The sequence below is a fragment of the Echeneis naucrates genome, chromosome 16 (assembly GCF_900963305.1).
Source record: "Echeneis naucrates chromosome 16, fEcheNa1.1, whole genome shotgun sequence".
NCBI classification, from domain to species: Eukaryota; Metazoa; Chordata; class Actinopteri; order Carangiformes; family Echeneidae; genus Echeneis; species Echeneis naucrates.
Genome location: NC_042526.1, coordinates 1,951,504 through 1,972,379, shown reverse-complemented (window position 1 = coordinate 1,972,379; position 20,876 = coordinate 1,951,504). Strand labels below are relative to the sequence as shown.

General features: G+C 44.0%; 2 protein-coding genes across 2 annotated transcripts; one reads left to right on the top strand and one right to left on the bottom strand.

Annotated features, from left to right (window-relative positions):
- Window positions 1–312: 312 nt before the first annotated feature.
- On the bottom strand, window positions 313–3,887 carry cpa5 (carboxypeptidase A5). The gene is made up of 11 exons (XM_029522688.1): window positions 3,642–3,887; window positions 3,026–3,107; window positions 2,721–2,855; window positions 2,534–2,638; window positions 2,341–2,442; window positions 2,012–2,113; window positions 1,821–1,931; window positions 1,567–1,657; window positions 1,081–1,280; window positions 917–1,001; window positions 313–616 (listed from the first exon to the last, which is right to left on the bottom strand). The coding sequence occupies exons 1-11, from the start codon at window positions 3,704–3,706 to the stop codon at window positions 429–431; spliced, it is 1,266 nt and encodes a 421-aa protein (XP_029378548.1). The 5' UTR covers window positions 3,707–3,887; the 3' UTR covers window positions 313–428.
- A 2,814-nt stretch (window positions 3,888–6,701) lies between these two features.
- On the top strand, window positions 6,702–15,920 carry tes (testis derived transcript (3 LIM domains)). The gene is made up of 7 exons (XM_029522923.1): window positions 6,702–6,872; window positions 9,043–9,128; window positions 10,052–10,634; window positions 11,216–11,752; window positions 13,119–13,334; window positions 13,412–13,570; window positions 14,676–15,920. Exons 1-7 carry the CDS (start codon window positions 6,846–6,848, stop codon window positions 14,865–14,867), a joined length of 1,800 nt encoding a protein of 599 aa, XP_029378783.1. The 5' UTR covers window positions 6,702–6,845; the 3' UTR covers window positions 14,868–15,920.
- Window positions 15,921–20,876: the final 4,956 nt, after the last annotated feature.

Below are 20,876 nucleotides of genomic sequence, written 5' to 3'. Positions count from 1 at the left end.
AATATTGTTTTTTAATCTTACATTAAAATGATTGCCATCAGAGTAACCTCCTTTTAAACTCACATCTGCTTTGGTAAATAAGATTAAGTACTTCATTACAATAAAATTGTTATATAAATGATAACCCTGGTTGAGATTAAGAGGCTGTAGAGAGCAGAGCAGCTCTTTTTTAATTACAGCAGCAAAAATAACTTTGGATTAACATGAACTGTGGCAGAATCAAGAGGAGACAAGAAGAAATAAATTTGGAATCAAACGATGAATTTTCAGTCTTTTCCACTTTATACTGTGAAAGATCATAAAGACACAAACTGCAGTCTCTCCCATTTATTGATCTGTTCATTGTTCAAGATGTCAAAGAAACATTTGAGGATATATGGAGCTGATGGTGCTTTCTCCACACATGCACGTTTTTTTGTTTGTGTTTTTTAGTATAGGTTCTTGTAGGTGTGATCCATGATGACCATCAGAGCCAGCCAGGTCTCCTTGGCAGTGGGGATGATCTGATTGGCAGGCAAGATAAAGCCATAGCGGCCGGTGTCCCTGAGCTCAAAGGTGTAGGAGTACTTGATGCCCTGGTTGTAGGTCCAGTCAATGGTGCCTCCACTTGCTTGGTCTAAAAAGAGAAACAATTCAGGGAGTTAAACTCAGTTCTCACTCAGCTATCTGGAGAATGAATGAGTTTACTTTGGTGCTGCAGCAGTGGGAGAACAATGAAACACTTTGCTTACTTTAAATTGGCAAAATTTGCACAGAAGTCTTGATGGCTTGTTTTAAGGCTCAGTGAGGATTTTGGTACTTCGAACCCAAACCTGATTTACGATCAAAGAAGGCAGAAATCTACTTTATACGATACGGGATCTTTAAAATCTGGTCCAATCACCGCTGCAGCTGTCGTACTGAAAACACAACTCACAGATGGTGGTGATGATGCTGCCGTATCTGTACCGGGTACCGTACAGGGAGGCCAGGTCGGTGATGGCCTTCTCAGCCACAGCGTGCTGCCGAGAGAGATTACAACAATGTCACATGGCTGTCAGTTCATTTTCTCTGTCTGCATGAAGCAGCCGTGGTGTTTACCAGCTCGGCCTGGTCCTTCGCGACAGTCCTGGTGTAGCCGTAAGGATACAGGAGCATCTGGGAGTAGGAGTGGATGGAGAGGAAGGCCTTGAGGTTGCCGTGGGACTTCACAAAGTCCACGATGGACTTGACCTCGGACTCGGAGTGGGCTGAGGGTCCATGGTAGGTCTCTGAGCAGGGGTTGCTGCTGGCACCAGCTCCTATCCATCATGACAACAGACGACAAATAAACGACAAGGAAAGCTCCAGAGCTGAGTCAGCCTACCTGACTCCAACACCAAACTGTGTGTGTTCTTTGTGTTTGGACAATGCTGCCACCTGCCAGTAACACCGGGAGTGACACAAAATCCAACATGGCTGTTGTTGGATTTAGATTTTTTGTTGCGGTTGTCATACAAATAAATTAGATTTCCTTCAACCTGGAACAATGCTAAGATAACGGAGTCTGTCTTCAGGGGGTTTGCAGTGATGAAAGGGAAACGTTACCTCCAAAACCAGCATCCCAGTTCCTGTTGGGGTCGACTCCCACACAGCTGGAGCCGGAGTTGGGCTTCCTGGTCTTACGCCACATGCGGTTCTAGAAACATCAGAGGAAAGGATTCATGTTTGTTCATTGACGATCCAGCACCCCAAATTATTGCTGCTGATGCTTTTACTTCTTCTTGTTGTTGAATTCAAGCCAATGAATATGAAAAAGTTTGCTGAAGTCAGAATAAAATCGGATAAACTCTGAAACCTACGGTGTTGTGGGTGTAGTAGTAGCCGTCAGGGTTGGTCACAATCTCCAGGAAGATGTCCATCGTGTCGAGGATGGCGGTCAGAGCGGGGTCACTCCCATAGTCGGTCACAATCTGGTGACAGGAGGACGAGGAACACAATATTTAGTGCAGCAGAGACACAGAAGAGAAAAGTCATGTCCGTCAGGTTTCACCTTCTTGGCGAACCAGGTCCCGCTGGCCTGGGTGACCCACTCCCTGGAGTGGATACCGGTGTCGATCCAGATGGCGGGACGGTTGGTTCCACCGGTGCTGAACTACGACAGGAAGCAGAAAAACGTCATAAGGAGACTACAGAAGCCCCATTTTTTGTTATTTGTTACCTTTTTTTCTGTGCAAGTTTTCAAAAAAATTAATATATATTATCATTTCAAGAGTTAATTTTCTTCCATTAAAAAATGTGTTATATTTAAATGAGGTTTAGGCCCAGCTCTTTTTTTAACAGCAAATGTTGTGATTTCTTAATTTGTCTTTTCCGTTTTACCTTGAGCACGTTCAGGGGACGGCCCTCATAGCTGCGACCGATCACAATCTTGCTGACCATTTTGGGGTTCTCAGCCACCAGCATGTCCTGGAAGCTGTAGATCTAAACCGAGCACAGGAAAGCATCGTTGGATGTTTGGGATCTTTAGTTTGGACTCTTTAATGAGAGCGTGAATAACGTCATGTGTGCTCACCTCGTTGAGGGTGTGGTACCTGGAGAAGTCGAAGCTGTCGGTGTTTCTGGGCTCAGCATCGCGAGCAGCGGAGTCCATCTCCTCCTGCTCCTCATCCAGCATCACCTGAACACCAAAAACACAGTTCACATCGTTCACATCTCAGTCAGCCCGAGACGATGGACGATGGAGAGGTCTGAGCTGCTACCTGCAGGTCCTCGATCATGATGGAGTACTTGATGTCCTGAGACTCCAGGTAGGTCTTGGTGGACTGGAGGCTGTGGAAGGGAACTCTGACGTCCACATGAGTGGCCACCTCAGTCACACCCTTCCAGAAGTCCAGCTGCAGAGAAATGCAGACGCCATACAAACAATCAAGTTTATTCATAAATGTCTCGACACAAAGAGTTTTTGGCAGTAAAAGGGACACTATAAACTGGACTCCTTCATTTTGCTCTCTATTTTGAACAAAACTTTTTTGAACTGAAATTCTATGAGCGGATGATAAATGACCTCGAACTCCATCATGTCTTCCATGTCCTTGACAAGAGCCAGCTGGGCCTCATCTCGGGGAGCAATGCGGAGCACCTGATGTCTGCAGAAAAAGGAGAACAAGGGTGTTTTACAATGTTTGATTTATTCAACTGCGGTATTCGGGTTGAGCAAATCAGTCCACATGTGAGCTAAAGTAAGATTTCTCAAGGCTGGCTCTGCTTAAGCAGAAGTTCTATCGTTCTATCGTGACATCACAGGGACAAGCGTTGATACCTGAAGTACTTTACAATTAAGTAAGAAAACAAACAAAATGATTAGTTATCTGGGCCACTTACGTCGAAATCAATCAATTAATTAGTCAATTAGTCAATTATCAAAACTTGACCTATTGCTCATGTAATGGCATGTTCATCTTTCTTTTTTAAAAACAGAACACAGGTTGGTGACATCATGCCAGAAATCCATCCTGCGCATCCAAACATTGTTCAAACCTTTGAATTATAGAAGCAACCCAAAAGTATGTAAAGATAAAAATGTTGTTGGGCTACATTCTGATTTCCACATGATGGGTCAGAGTAGGCATAAAAGAACTGTGTATATATAACTCATAGATTATTGATTAGTGTCAACTCACCCATCAAATGTTTCCTTGGCCAGAACGGCCACCAACAGCGCGGCGAATGCGAGCAGCACCTTCATCTTGACCAGCGGTGTGAGCCTGGCAGGATCCAAAATGGGCTTTTTATGGCTGGATGTGCCAGGTCACATGTCCAAACCACGACCTTGCTCAAGGTAGGCAGCTGATGTGTTTCCCACGCCAGCCTGGGTGTCACAAAACCAGAACTTGCACCACCCACCTCGATGTTTTCGTCATCTTGATATTCTGTGTGTTGTTTTGAGGCGTGCTGGGGTTGGACTGACTGTCTCATCCAGTTCTATGAAATACAAAGAGATGCAATGTAAAAGGTTAAATTGTTTTTAAATTCGATTTTTAATTGTTAAATCACACTTTCAATGTGGCATATTCAAATTGTTTTCATTTTGCAGTCATATAACACAACCAATCAGAGAACACTTAACAAATTAAACTGATACATTTTACATTAACTTCCCGGAGTGCTATTTATAATTTATCTAAACCATAAAAAGCGTAAGATAAGATGATAGAATAACTTTACAAAGCCAAAAAGTATCTTTTAAAAATATATTTTCTTTTTTTTCTGGATGCTTGTTTGATTTCTCAAACTGATTGTGTCCTTAAAGATTGTAAATTGGAAAGCAACATGAATAAACATGAAGAAAAAATGTTTCCCTGCTTTCACTTCAGACCCAAATGTTTGATTATCGCCATTAAAATAAAAAGGGGGCCATCATTTGGTCTCTGTGTCGTTGCAGAGGAACCTCAAGAAGCGGCCAAATGCAAAGCAGCTGCTGCGGTCCGTGTACTGTGAATGCTGCGTGTCAGAAACACTTCCAGACGTGACACAACTTGAGATGTCAGAGTGTAAAAATTCACATCTGGTGTTTAAGCAGCCTTTCAGGTCAAACATGAGATATCCTCCTCTAAAATGTGATGCAGAACTCCCCCGTGTCTAAAACAGTCACATCACAGAGGATATCTTCAGAGACTGTAGAACAATTTTCAATTCCAATTGGTTCCTCTTTCAGACACCTTTCGACCGGATATCTGAGCATGTGACCATTTAAAGCCAAATAAAGATCCTTGACATTTTTCACTCCATCCAAAGTGCGACTGTCCCAGATTGGCCCAGTTTGTCTTACGCAACACAGCTGATAATGACCCTGCACGGGAAAAGCGCAGAGACCGGATTAGCTGTGTGGAAAACACCGGCTGCAGGGTTTCCCATTCACAGAGTCCTTGTGTGTCCTTCAAGGAGACGCTGTCCTCCTACCTGCTCCGTTTGACCATCTCCGAGGGCCGCGATGAAACAAATAAAACTCATGTCCATGTCACTCTGAAAAAGCATCTTTCTCAAATAACTTCCTCGTTTTGGGGCATCTGTTTCTGATGAAACGTGTCAGCATGTTGAATGTGAGGGGAAGATAAGAAGCCACTGCTAAATGCTGTTAAAAATAATGTGACTGTGTCAGATATATTTCATGCACCTTTCTCATGTCTGGTGAGTGTTGATGGGTCATCACCCAGACGGACGAGAAATGGGCCACGACAGTGACCGCAGTCATGTTTTCAAGCTGCAGTTGAATAAAATGTGACATTTGGAAAAGTCTGTGATTGTGTTGTTGCTGTTGTTGTTGCTACACAATGAAAGCCTGCTAAAAAAAAGAAAAAAGAAGATCAGAAGGAGAACGTGTAATCTATGGAAATGATGTGAGTCAGAAAGAACCCACAGCAGAGGCAAACACATGTGTTGCCAGGATGACGGACAGTAAACAACAAATAACAATGAAGGTGATGAGTAAAATGAGGTTGGATGTTCATTATTTGTGCGCAGTGTGAAGTTACTGCTCTGCTTTGAAGGTTGTGTTTCCCAGACGAGTAAGGGCAGGACGAGGGTGCTCCCTCGTACTGTCGATTCATCCGTGTTCTGGGCCCAGACGGACGAGAAAGAGGGGTCAGGTCGCTTTGGAGCACGGCACGAGGACAGGCTGAGCTTCAAACTGAGCAGGAGGAATGGGAACACGTGGAGCAGATGTTCATACCAGAGAGGACAGATCAGTCATCAGAGAGCTCTCTGCTCTCTGCTCTCGGGCAGATGAACTCCATTTGACCCGTCACACAGGAAGCTCCGAACACTCCACTGTTTCCTGCCGCTGAGGCAACACACACGCTGTGTGACAGCACAAAAAAATAAATAAAAAAACAGCTATGAAGTTGTGCAGGTTTTGTTTTGGTTTTTTTTTTGCTTATGGGGCCAAGGTTGTACATCAGCATGCCTGCACATCAAAAAGTTCATGTGAAGAGGGAATGTCCTTCAACAACCCAGAAAACATGAAGATAAGGACAACGAAAGGGGGAAATATTCGTTTCACAGCAGGTTCAATCTGTCAAAATACTATCATTTCCTTTGTTAGAACAAGACCACGCCCCCTCTTCGCTCTGATTGGTTCTAATGTGCAGCGGAAACCTAATCCTCTGCTTCTATTGGTGAAGCTGGAGGTCAATCAAAGGTGAAGCTCCTCCTTAAAACATCAATGAAAAGGAAACTGTGTGAAGAGGTTGTGAATCTGGAGAAGCTTAGGCAGCATGATCCGGATGAAAGGTGCTTTTTGTTTTTCAAAAATCAAAAGCAAAACCACCAAAACATAATATAAATGTATATTCACTTTATTTTAAAGTTAGATTAACTTCAACTGGGCCTTAAAGAAGCTGTAAATCATCTTCATTCCTTCTGGGTTAATTGTTTGTGTGATTGGCCTCTAACGACAGATTTACATTTAATCCTTAAAAACCAAAACGTCACTTTTTTATGCATAACAAAGGAAAAATTATACATAAAACAATCAAATAAAGCAATAAGACCATCAAAATAATAATAAAGCTTCAGCATATTTATGAACACATTTTGTTCCACCCATCAGAAAAAATGCTGTGTGTTTGTTTATATAAATACATTTCTTTTATAAATGTACACATATATCTGTATTATTGTCTCCATAATATGTTTTCCTCTTTTATTTTGGCAGCTCGGACCGGAACAGGTTGGTTTGATGTGTCCGCCTTCACAGCCGGGACCTCCGGGCGGAGAAAGCGGAGAGAGCGGAGGAGTGAGGCGGCCGGCGGGGTTTCTGTTTCTCAGCTCCGTCTCTTTGTTGTGTTAGTTTTGTGTTGAGCTCAACAAACATCCGGACGTTGAGGATGGAAATAGAAAAGGAGGTGAAGAAGGTGAGTCCCCGCTCGGGCCGGGCCGGGCCGGGCACCGAGCGGCGAACCGGGGAACGCCCTGGAAAGGTGTGCGGATCCCGGGGCAGGTGGCGGTGACATGTTGAGGGAAATGAGCTAATATTTATTTTCTTCTTCTTCTAATTTCTAATCTAATTTCTCACCAAACTTCTCTGAGATATTTAAACTCCAGCCTGGAAGTTTTTGGGTTTTTTTTTTACGCACAAACTGCGTTGAAAATGTAGGAAATATAGAGTTAACTCGTCGATGGACAAAACTCAGAAGGTGTGAAAGATAAAAATCGATGATTCACTCAAACTAAATAAACGTCTGCACAGTTCGGCGCAGATATGGGCCAAGAAATAGTTCAAATTAACACAAAATTGGATGTTTTAGTATTTGTGAGTCCTGTCCTGGATAGAAAACTTCTCCAACTGATTCAATACAACTCAGTTTTAAACTTTAATCAACCCAAAAGTCATCCGCCGAATTAAAAAGCTCTAAGTTTTGCTTTTGGGGTGTTAAGATTTCTATTTTTCACTGTGTGTCTCAGTTTTTAAAGGAGAGGATGTAAAATGTAGAGATTTGTTGATGGAGTTTGGACCAGGAGGAGGAAAAGTTATCTCATCTGTGGGAAGAGTCCAGTGGAAGAGCTTTAATTTCAGTCAGGTTCGTCTTCTCAGTTCAAACCCTGATGAACAGAAAATGTGCAAAGAGTAACACACATCACAGTTAGATCAAGTCCAGTAGATGTGCATATTGTTGACAATACAAAATAAAAAAAAGATATTTCTGTGAACAGATGAGTGCAGGGATTCCTCCCACGTCGTCCTTTAAACTCCGCACCATCTCAGTTGTTATGTCTGCTTTTAATCCCTGGAGGAGGCTGCAGGACTAATTCCTGTCAAAACCGGAGCTGCCCTCTTACAGGACAGGACAGCCTGCCTGTTAGCTCGATGAATCTCACAGCATTAAAAAAACAAAATAAATAAACTTTAATTCTTGTTTGAATCCGCTCTTCAGTTCCAGAGTACAGAGCAGATTCCCTCCTGTTCAACTCCACCTTCTCCTCCCGAGACGACGAACTAAGATGCAATTGTTTTGATATTTGGTGCAGCTCCTGTTTAAAAAAAAAAAGAAGAAGAAGAAGGAAGTTTTGGTCAGAGGGCTGCAAATTATTTTTGATCCATATGATGGAAAGCAGAAATAATCTTAAAAATAGAAAAACGAAAAGCAGCGTTTTGCTTTGCTAAATCAGAGAGAGACTAAATTTATTCTTAGCTGTTGCTTGTTGGTGTCACAGAAACATGATGTGGTGGTCTGAGAGCAGGTGGACAGTCAGTTAGAATAAAAATGGCCGCCTATCCGGTCCGAAGTGACTCATTAATCTGACTCATCCGGCCTGAGCTGTAAACTTTGAGTCTTCAGGGCTGAGTCATACTACAGTTTCTAACGATAAGAATTTAGGCCACTTATCGCTGACTTCAGGCCATCTTAAATGTCAATATGGAAAGTTCTTTAAAAATCTGAAATTTCAACAGCTAAACTTTTTTTCAATTTTAGATTATACATTTATTCAGACGAAGTCTCAAATATTCAGATATTTGGTTTCAGTTGGGTTTCACAATCTGTTAATGTGAACGCTTCTGTGCATCTCCCTCAGATTCATGGATGTGGTTGCCGTTTTAACTCTCAGCGCCTGTGAATGAAACTCTCTCTCTGCTCTGGAAGCTAAAATGCAGACGTCGAGCTTGCACCTTCAAAAACTGCATTCCTCACCACTTAGTGTCTTTTGGGTCAGAAACATTTCTCTGACAAAGTGGGGGCGGCGGCGGGACCGCTCAGAGCATTCAGCATCATTGAATAGTTGGCCATATAAGGTCATAAACATCTTTAACGGCTGAAGGTGGACACAGCCTTTGATTTGACACTGAAGATGGGGGGAGGGGGCCGTTAAAGAGACGAGAGCTCCAGGGTCTGCCGCCAAAGAGGCTGAAATACGTGATGGCGTTTCACTGATGCAGCTGAGCATCATCTGAGAAATGAGGAGGAAAACACAGATCATTCAAACTGGTTATTTGTGCTGACATTAAATACAGTTTTGACCCCAACCGGCAGCACAAACAGTTTACGTACTCTGACTGCAACCTGTAATCGTGCACTCTGTTTACAGATGACGCTGGGCCACGAGTTCGGAGCCGGAGCGGCCTGCTTGAAATGCAAAGACAAGTGCGAAGGCTTCGAGCTGCATTTCTGGAGGTTTGTGCACTTTTTAAATTCAACAGAAGACATCTGGAGGTGCGTGCGTCATTTAGGAGGGGAAAAACGCTGATGCTCAGTAGAAACAGAGTTTTTCACCTGCCTGTTATTTCAGTGAAGAATTATGACCCAGGACAGTCATTAAAAAAAAAAACACACTGGTCAGTAACATCACTTTCCTTTTAGTCTGATTAGAAGTCTTTAACAGTCACACTGTTCCTGAGAATACGGCCCCACGTCCAGTTGAGTCTACAGCTCATGGGATTTCGTCTCTGATTGGGTCTGAGAGACGGCGTCTTCTGCTCCTAACTCAACAAAACAGGTCAAATTAGAGGCCGAGAACGACCAGTGACTCCAAACCTTTGTGTTTACGCCGCGTTCTGCTCGCTCTCTGATGTGGGACACTGCAGTCCAGTCCGGACCACCCAGAGTTCCCTGCCGGTCATGTGCACTTAGCTGGACCAGTAATTGTACACACGGCTGGTTTAGCTGAAGACAGAACCAGAACAAAGAATCTGGCACGGCTCCGTGGTGGCAGTCTGAGGTGATCAGGCTGTAAAACATGAAAAACAGAAACTGTGCCGTATGTTTCAACTTTAAATATCTGTCATCACCATCTCTCACAGTTTTCTCAGCCCTTTCAGAGTCATCGTATCTGACAGTTTACAGAACATTTCTTGAACATAAGTAGTGTGTTCTCACTTATCTGAGCCTGGTCGTGCAGAAACACGCCCGCTGCCCGTAAATTGTGTCAACGTTACTCTGAAATATGAAGCGAGTTGTGTTGAAGCTTGTGAGGAGAGCAGTGGACTTGTTGTGTTAGTCTACTGTTGTAAGACATCGTGTCAGTGTTGTAACAAGCACGTCTGAATGAATGAAATACAAAACTTTGAAAAATAAAAGCCTGAAATGTTTTTCTCCAGAAAAATCTGCAGAAACTGCAAATGTGGCCTCGCCGAGCACGACGTGTCGATGAACTCGGAGGAGAACAAGAAGGTTGGCAAGCTGTTCGAGGACACCAAGTACACCGGCCTCATCGCCAAGCTGAAGACTGACGGCATCCCCAGTTACCGTGGCAACATGATGACAGTCAGTCTGCCGGCCCTTGGCACCGCTCACATCGTCCCGCCGAGTGCCTCTGCCACTGTAGTGCCCCCCGCTGCCAGAGCTGGATCTGTACATCCTGCTGGAGCCGCAACGGGAACAGCACCCAGCGGAGTCCAGAACCAGGCCCAGAACCAGGCTCAGGCTCATAACCAGGCTCATAACCAGGCCCAGAACCAGGCCCAGAACCAGGCTCAGGCTCATAAACAGGCCCAGAACCAGGCTCAGGCCCAGAACCAGGCCCAGGCTCAGCCCATACCTGCAGGAGCTGCATCAGTAAAGGCCGACAAAGTGCCGGTGCCTGTCAGTGCCACATCAGCCAGCGTGATGCCGGTTCCCAAAGACGTGCCCATGAAGTCTGTCACCTATGAGTGGGCGCCGCCAGTAGCCAATAAGTACCTGGTAAGATCTCACCTTTCTCACCTTGGACAGCAGCTGGAAATGATCAAAATAAAAACTAGTAGACTGATTAACTGATAAGCATCATCATTCCAGGTCAAATACAAGGATGGATTTATGGTTGGCATTATGAACTGTATATTCAGTGACAGAACAGCTGGGATCATTTAAAAGAGCTTTTTTAAGGAGCATTGGGGGTTTATCATTGAAACTTTTGGCTTCTAGAGGTCTCAATAACTAATTTCCATTTTAATCCACATGCCGGACTCAAAATTGTGGAGCTCACTCAGCCACATTTCTTGAAACATTGATATTAAAACGGGGGGTGTTTGGCTGTTAAGTCAAAATCACAGAAGTCCCGGATTGGAGCATTTTAAAGAAGTAAAAGGATGTAATTCTTGGAATTACCCAGTCTGTAAAAGTCCTGAATCTGTCCTTGTTTGGTCTAGTCCTGTATCTGTTGGGCCTTGGTGTTCTCACCATAATACAGGACAGTCTCCCTCCACCTTGCTTCTGATTGGTCCTTAAACTATTTCTCTGTCCTTCATATGCTTTGCCATTTAATTTTTCCCTCTCGCTTCCAGGCGGTGCGTTACATCGAGCTGCTGCCGCCAGAGAAGCGTCCGGTGGCGGGTACGGAGGGAGCTGCGTACCGTCGGCAGCAGATGGCCCGCCAGCTGCCTGAGCACGACCAGGACCCGTCCAAGTGCCACGAGCTGAGTCCTGCCGAGGTCAAGAAGATGCAGCAGTTCGTCCGCAAATACAAGGATGAGGCTCTGGGGGTGGGAGATGTTCTGCTGCCCGAAGAGATGGCTGCCGTCCAGGCGGGGGAGCAGGGGGGAGCCGGTGGTCCTGGTGCTGGAGGCGCCGGGTTAGGGCCTGGTGTTGGTGCACCAGGGGCTGGAGGTGCTGGTAGTGGAGGGCATGGATTTAGACCAGGAGCTGGCTCTGTCCCAGCGGCTGCAGGCGCCGGTGCTGGGCATGTGGGGGGTCCTGGAGCTGGAGCTGGACCGCTTTCAGGGCCTGGGACTGGACCGGCCGGAGGATCCATGGGCACTGCTGCCACTGCTGGAGCTATGGCCGTCCCTGGACCTCAGCGATCTGGACCGCAGCAGAACTTTGTAAGACCATTTTATTCATCGTTTTTCTGTTTCTGAGTCAGGTTGTGTTACCAGCAGCCGAAGAAAGCGATAGATGAGGCAGAAAATAGGAAACGTCTGCAAAGAATAATTTAACAAAAATCTTATTATTCATTTATTTTAGCAATTTTGAGCTAATGCTCGTTGAATTAGTTTAAACTTTCATCATCTCCAAATGTGTAAATGGCTTTGCAGATTCTTAGATATTCCTGCCTCTCTACATGTTTAATGTTAGATAAGATATAATCAACCCTCATCATTTCTATAGAGAATCATCGGAGCACTGTTAAGTCCATAATTTATCTCAAACATATTTATTATTTACTCTGTAATGTTTAACAGTAATACTCAGAATCGTGAGCAGGACACTAGATGGAGCCAAAATACCAACTGACTGTGACTCAGGCTGATGGATGGTGGTTTACTTAAATTATTATTATTCATTTTGTCTTCACCGTGTGCTGTTAGTTAAATCTGGGGTCAAATGATTTATTTCAGTTTTATTTCTGCTGTGACTTATCAAAATGGGGTTTGACACTGAAACCGGAAGCAGTTGCAGTTTCTCAAGAGTGAGACCAGCGTCGGCGTCAAGTTCCTTATTTTTTTGTTGTATATTTATCTGCATGCTGTTCCTTTTCTCTCCCCTCCCCCTGAGTTTCATTCTTTCTATTAATTCCTTCCACGTAAAATGATGAAATGATGCTGCACAAACATCACATTGTTGGAATTATTGATTTCACATTTCAGACAGAAAACTTTCACTGGAGAAATATAAAAATTAAGATTTGGGACAAAGAAATATGTTGTATTACACCTAAGAATTTGATTTGTTGGGGTGCCACAACACTTAAGACGCTAACAATGTTGTAAAAGCAGCTGATCACACTTGGCAATATTTATTATACTTTGACTATAATAACCTGTGGAAAAAATTCAATGTAGTTCAGACGGTGAGGTCAAACACTTGACCAAAGCACTTTTCGGGAGGAAATGTCCAACAGAAGTGGACTCAGGGAGAGCTGGACGAGAAAAGAAACAGCTTTGTCAGTTATCTCTCCTTTCACAATCACTTCATAAAAACAGCCGGTTCAGGTTACATCTGCTGTGTGATGTCTGTTGTTTAGGGAGAGCTGAAGTCAAACAGTTCTAATGTTTTTCTATAAAATGTCAGATCAAGCAAAGCATTTCACTTTGAAACGGACTCAGTGACGGGGATGTTGCCTATGCCTATATTTTTGATCTGAGACTTAGGTCGTTTTGCATTTTGTCTTTTAAATGAGCAATCAAAAATGATTTTATTTCTCTCTAATAATAAAAATGGTCTTTTCCTTTCTTGTCTTTCTCCCAGATGTGCCACCACTGCCAGCAGCTGATGCGTCTGGGCGAGCCAGCCGTCTACGCCGAGCGGGCCGGCTACGATAAGCTGTGGCACCCGGCGTGCTTTGTGTGCTGCACCTGCCACGAGCTGCTGGTGGACATGATCTACTTCTGGAAGAAAGGCAAACTGTACTGTGGACGCCACTACGGAGACAGCGAGAAGCCGCGCTGCGGAGGATGTGATGAGGTAAGAGGCGGCAGTCAGCGTCACTTTCGGGGTCGGTAACAACATTTTGAATTTATTTATTTGTCTTTAACGCACAGCTGATCTTCAGTAACGAGTACACTCAGGCCGAGGGACAGAACTGGCATCTGAAGCACTTCTGCTGTTTCGAGTGTGACTGCATCCTCGCCGGAGAGACGTACGTCATGGAGAATGAAAAGCCCGTCTGCAAGCCGTGCTACATGAAGACCTACGCTGTGGTGAGGCTCTCTTTCTCTGCTTGTTTCAATAGTTGGGGTCATTTCATCTGTCTGATTAGACACGTGTTCTAAAACACAGATAAGATCACCGTGTGCTAAAGATTTTAAATTCACTGCCTCAAATCTGAACACCTTTAGAAGATGCTGTTGGCACATCTTTATTTCTTCACCTATGATTAGCCAATACCAGGGAGCAGCTGCTCTTCCTGAGGTTCATATGATAACATTATTATAGTTAAATCACAATAAAACAATGAAATCCAAGATAAAGGAACAAGAACAAGATACCAAAAAGGATTGATATCAAAAAGAAGTACACACTTTATCTTTAAGTAGCAAATTATTTAATACAGCTATATATATAAGACAGCAAGTGGCTGTTGTTCTGAGCCATTAGACTCTTTCTAAAAGCACTTTTATTTGTTAAATCTAAATATTTCATGTCAAACCGTTCCATATCTTCAGTTAAAAATGTTGCTCTATTAAAAAAGAGAGAGCAAAGCAAATCATTATCTCACTCTCTCAGTGAAGACTCAACCAAAATAAAGTGGACTTGAACGTAAAACATTTTCATCATAATTTAAGTTCAGTCATTGTTACTTTATTAGATGATGAAGTTCTATATAATCTAAAGGAAAACATATCTGTCGAGTTGACAGCTGTTCCCGATCCCCGTGATATCACAGGTAGTCAGTTTACTATGAAAGTGTCTCCTGCAGGTTTAACAACAGCTGTCCTGATATAAAAGAACGTCTGCAAGTGAATGCAGGCCACCCACAACCAAGAATGTGAAGCACTCAACGTGCGTTTACACGATTTATCAAACATAATCCTGCTGTTTTTATCCGCAGTCGTACTCCCCCTTCAGTTCTGACTGCCACTGTAAACATTAAGAAGCAGGGATTCCACTGTGCTGCTAAACATTTAGCACAGAGAAAAAGCTCCTAACAGGAGGATTGTTGTGAGCTCACAAAGTCCAGAAGTCCTGACAGTTTGTTCTAAAGCTCAGAATGTACGAATTCATTTTAGAAAGAGAAACTACAATATAAAGGAAAAGGTTGAAGCCGACATTCACATGACAACATAATCTCCTCCTCCATCTCAGAAATGCTCGGCCTGCCAGACCGCGGTGGAGCCCGAGGCTCAGCGGGTTTCCTACGGCGAGCACCACTGGCACGCCGAGCCGCAGTGCTTCAAGTGCTCCGGCTGCTCCAAGTGCCTGATGGGCCAGCGCTTCATGGCGGTGCAGGGCTTCCTCTTCTGCTCCGTGGAGTGTAAGAAGAAAACCGTGGCGTAAAGCTGGCAAAGCGTCCTCTCTCTCTCTCTCTCTCTCTCCCTCTCTCCATCTGCTCCACAACCACTTGTGAAACCTGGACGGGCTCCGCTGAAACTACAGCCAGAGCAGGGAAAACAAACACTGGCACCGCTGCAGGGACGGATTGTGGTCGTGTCGCTGAAACTAACGTTAAATTGAGTGCCTGAGATCTTTAACTTAGAGTGCAATAACTGCAAGTTCAAGTTCCTGAAAGATCACACTGTTGATAAATCTGCCTACTTCAACAAAATGTTTCTTCTTTTGTTGCCTTTCTTCAACTTTTCTTTTGATGCTGATGAGATTCCTTAATGTCAAACCGGCGTTAGCGCCTCTACTACTGATGCTCTCCCTCCTCTATGCAGAAACATGACGAGCAATATTAACCAGATTTGGACTCGATTAGCTTCCAGTGCGCTGCTGATCCGACATCACAGTGAAATCGTATCTTTCATTTTTGAGCCTTAACTGAACAACGATGAAATGTTCCCAAATCTGAGGCCTGCTGTAGTCATGTTGGACGAGGTTTAATAGTATTTTCATGTTATCCTAAGGGAACAAAACAATGTGAAAACCTTCAGTGTTCAACGATTACCAGGTTAAGGTGGAGCCGTGTACGTTAATGTGAGGAAAGAAAGTGCACAAAGATTTCGATTGTCGCAAGAATGTCAGACTGCGTTTGTTTCCATCTAACGAGCCGTCGACATGAACGTCATTACAGCAAGAATTAGAAATATAATGTAAACCTCAGCTACTGTATCACTGTGCTGTCGTTTCTTCTGTTATTTAAAGTGGTCTTCCATCATTTGCCATAATTTATTAAGTAAATGTATTAGTCCAGCATGCAAAATAAGAAATGTATCAGAATAAATCAAAGGTTAAACTGTGATGAGTGTATTAATCACATTTTTCTCCACGTTAGCTCGCACTGGGCCTGTGATGGATATAAACACTGGACTGGCCATGACCCAAAAACTCAACTCCTGTCACTTTGTTTACTTTTCCTTTTTCATGCAATAAACTGCACTTTGATAAGTACGAAGCTGTGTTCTTCTCCTTCTGACCTCCATCTCCTGCTCTGCAGCAGAAGGTGTAAGGTTTAACGCCACCTGCTGTCACAGGTCCCATCAGTGCGTCAATCTGTGCTGGACTTTTGAAGGAGATCATGCTGCCTTGCTGACCCATGTGACCCCCGTGCTCTGTCACCCCGATGGGAACTCCATGATGGAAAAACCACCTCCTGGGGACTCGTGTTTTCATTCACGAACTGGAAACTGTTCACAATTCAAGGAAGCTCCATCTCTTATGAGCCCCATTGTTTTAAATGGCTCTTGGCCCAGTGCTGCTCTGCTGTTTCCCCTCTTTCCACCACAACTCTACCAGACCTGATGACCGAATCTCCCGGTCAGCTACGGGATCACCCCATTGCTGCCGCTCACCAACGTGTCCTCCTGGTTTTCTCATTTCAGGAATGCCTTTCTGTTCCCGTTCTTCCGTCACAGGAAGCAGAAGGACGTTGTGTGAGACCTGCAGCGCTGATCAAAGAATAGAAGCTTTTCCTTGATGAGGACATCCACGGTGGTGTTTCCGTGTTGTGCTGCCTAAGAAAGGCGTTCAGGGGTGGGGCCATCTTCCTCTAATATTGTGTGCTCGTTGGAATTTGCATGCGTGCTTGAATTTGCATTGTGCTGCGCTTCAGCACAGGAATTTGCATTGTATTTTATTTCTCACTGGAATTTGAATTGTGTTGAAAGTTAGCTTGACTTCGTCTCATATTCAGCCTCTCCACATTTGCTTGTGGAGAAATGAAGCTGCTCCTCTTTTACTTCACCAACTCCAGCTGATGGTTAATGCGTCTGGCTCTGGATGAGTCTTGTTGATGCTGGATCGGGTCAGTGACAGGCAGGAGTCTTTGTCGCCTCATCCACCTTTTCATGCATGCAATCAAAATTGATCTTTGCTGATTTGGAGTTCCATTTTAGGAAACCTTGGAGAACTGGGCCATCCAAAAAAGAAAGAAAGAAACCAAATTTGGTTCCTGCTGCAAGTCTCTCCAAGCTGAGTATATGAAAAAACTGACCTTCATAAATCAGGCTCTGAGTTTGTCATAAATCCATCTATGCAGATTAAATCAAGATGAGATTTTGTAAATTATCTGGAATTTGAGCGTTCTGTTGGAGCAGCCTTGAGCTGTCAGTGTTTTTATGGTTGGCTTAAAGCACCACATGCTGTTTAGCATTAGCAGTTAGTTGGGACACGAACAGACTTCTTGGTCCAACTGTTCCAAACGGAGGGAGGCTGCGAGGAGTGCAAGACTGCAAGGAATCACATCCATGACTGGCTGCTGACCACAGACACACATGTAGGTTGTCAAAAACATCACAAAAACACAACAGTTGGAGATGTTTCACAAAGGGCAACAATGAGGCGCATTGGAAAGCTTCCGTTCGACGTTCCAACGGTTAGCTCTTCCCCACAAACAGGCGAGAGACAAAGAGCTGTAATAACATTCCTGTAATGCCCGAAACATCGTGTAAGACAGCAGCTCAGGTTGTTATTTAATCACTCCGGGCCGTGGAATGACAGCATCCTCAGATTAAAAGCAAAATGACGACAGTTTTTCAGATTCCAGGTCAAGCTGAGGGCGTCGCACTCTCAGGTTAAACACGCAGCTGGTAAAAACTCCCAATCACTCACTAACCACATTCCTGCAGAGAGGGAGGAGAGGATTCAGTCTGACGGACCGCCGTCATGGAGAAGGTCTGCTATTCCAGGTCCAGTCAGACCAGCTTAGTGCGAGTCTCACTCCCTGTGTGCAGCCATTGTTCTTTTCCAGAGCTGCAGTGAACCATCTCAGCCTCCATGAGAGATTAAAACAAAGCAAAAATTCAGAGATACGTAACAAAGAGCAATTTTAAGCCAAAATCCATTCTGGCAGAAAGACGCAGATGTCGGGATTTGCTGTTGAACATTTTGGGGATTTATTCTGAGAGGTGTGTGGAGACCAAAGCTAGAGCCAAAAGGAGAGATTTAATTTACGTTCACACAGCAGACACACATCAGGATGATACCTTAATGCTGATGTTGCTTTAAATCTCTAAAATAGTCCTCCATTCATTTGGCAAAGCACCAACTCAAAGGAGTTAGACATCAATAAGTGGCCACGCCTCTGAGTTAACGATGGATTTCAACCTTGATGGCGGTCTACGGGGACCAATGGCTTCAGTGCACCTTCAGCAGAACTCACGCGAAACGATCCTCGTCCCTCCCTCCCTCTGTCGCTCCCCAGAGGATGGACAGATACCTGCTGACCTCCATGTTGATCCATAAATTCATTACAGTTTTAATATTATGTTGTTGGGTTTTATTCTACAGGTGGTTTTCACTGAGTGCTGAAATTTCTTTATTTTGTTTTTAATCTCCTCAAGGAATACATTCAAGAGAAAAAACTGTCCATGAAATAAAAACAGGGAAAACTGAATGAAAATAGAAAAAAAAAGGAGGAACAGTGAGACGGGAGCAGGACAGAAGGGAGGGAATGACAGCGGCAATAAAGATTTGTGCTAATATGAAGATTTATTTCGTGTAATCAGAACAATGGGAGTAGTTTTGATCCATCCAGTAGGAGTCACCCTTCCCTGTGGACTACGTGGTTTATAACTGAGACTAAATGGGTTTTTAATGTCTGTAGAAAAGCTTTGGGGATTTCAAAAACCTCTGCCAGTAAATGTGGGAGCACCTGTTGAGCAAATGTCGAGCAGATCTCCGACAATACTCGGCCTGCTCGGCCAAACTATTTTCCTCCATTAACCGAGGGGCAATTTGAAAATGAGAAAAATATGTTCACGGCTCACATTTTGAAAAATTACGTTTGTGGTAGTTAAAAAAAAAAAAAAAAAAAGAAGCTGATTGGATAACAACCTCAGCTGCAGCCGACTTTCACTTTGTCAGACTTCTCATGCAGATGCCTCGTTTCAAACTCATAAAACCGCTGTTCATGACATCAGTTTAGACAGCCAACCTTTGGAAAAACTGCTCAGTATTTGCTCGTATTCGTCAATTAGTCAGCAGCCTGGATGGAGGACTCCAAGCCGTCCTGGTTTCCAGGGACGTAGTCATGGCAGCTCAAACAGGCCCAGACATCTTTATTGTGTTTACTTCTGGGAGGGCACATCGCTGGTTAGAGAACATTCAGTAACTGAAAGGTTCTTATTTTGATCCCTGCAAGCAGCCGATGTCAAGTCAAGTCACGTTTATTTGTCTCTAACCCGATATCAAATACGGCCTTCTCTGGCCGTCCCCATCCCGGCCTCGAGCTGCAGGGAAACAGTGAAGACTGTTCGCCGAGTTCAGCCTCAGTAACATATGAATGTATGAAACGCGTTCAGTGTCCAACAACGATTTTGTTTCCTTTCTTGCACTGAAGCCAGTCGGTCAGTGTGCTGTCCTCTCCTCCTGATGGCTGAAAAAGACTTACCATAACTACTCATTTTTAACTGTGCAGCAATGGACCCTGGGATTAATATTGTGAGGATGACAGGAGACTTTTTGTGCGTCTTTGTGTTTCGTGCCTCCCATGGAAGAACTGTTTACAGATTTCCTAAATGGGCCTCGTTCTGGACGGATCCTCTCCGTTTTATTGACCTAAACCTGCTTCATCTCGACTCATCTCCTGGTTACTGTTTGCATTTCAGCAGAAGTTCACCGGTTAATGACGCCGTCTCCATATTTGTCTCAGTGAGAATGGAGTCCGCTGAAATATGACCTCTCTGCTCTGAAACCCTTTTTTATGGCTGGCGGAGATAATCTCATGTACGTGTCGTAAAGTGTTATCAGAGAGAGAGAGAGAGAGCGATCGACATCCGGGACGCTGTGAGACTGTGTGTGTTTCAGAAAAAACTATATTATGCTGCCACCAAAGATATTATATTTGCATTGTGTCCCAATAAGACCGTGTGAATATTAACATTTCACTGTCCTGGCTGCTGTCACTGTGGCCACAGCCAAACTTCTCATTACAAGTTTCCATTTCCTGCCATTGTCGGCCGCACTCTTCTTCCTCTTCGACGCTGAAGGCTGGTTAAAAGCCACAGCTGGATCCTCCCAGACGTAATCGCTACTTAGCTCAAGGTTAGAGCGTGAAATGATGATGATGATGGTGGAGACTCTGTCTGGATTAGAGGGCACTCAACAAAACGACGAGCTCGATTGTTTTTTTTATAGCAGAGCATAAAAAGTCTTTATATCCTCTTCGTGCACGCCCCCACTTCGTCCGAGTCGATGCTGAATGCCGTTGTGGAATGTTTTTAATTTAGTGTTGGATAACAACAGCAGCAGCAGCATCCTGAGAACAAAAGGGGTAGTATCCGCTCCTGAATGCATCATCACTTTATGTGCATGACTCATTCCGACCGTTTACACATCACCAATTTTTTCCTCTCAGATTTTGTCTCAGTTTAAATCGAGCAGCCTTTTGTGTGTCCGTAAAAACACCAGGGCTCATTTCATTAGTATCTATAAGGACAGGAACAAAACCCAGATCCCACATCTGTAAAGATCTAAAACATGCACAACACTAACTTCTGACTTTTTGTCAAGACGATATTTTAATTCTGCAGCAGCAGCATTTGATTTCATTAAATCTCAGTAGGTGAAGACATTGTGACTACTGTGTGAGTTTGACTCTCTTATCTGTATCTCATCAATATTTGTGGCATTTAAGGAACGCCCAAAAAATACACAAACGTGTCATTGACAGCCAATTCTAGTGTCCCCACATCCAAACTCTCCCACAGTCAGTCTTTCTGAGGACTCGAATCGTCTTCTAAATATTTCCAATATCAGTCGGCCTTCTCATTCCAGACTCCCATACGTCTGTTTGACCTCATTTTTTTATTCCCATTAACCTTTTACATGCACTTGTCACTCCCTCCACCACTCGTGCTCCCACAGCCACATCCATACAGTAGAAATAATAAGTGGCCAGTGAACTGT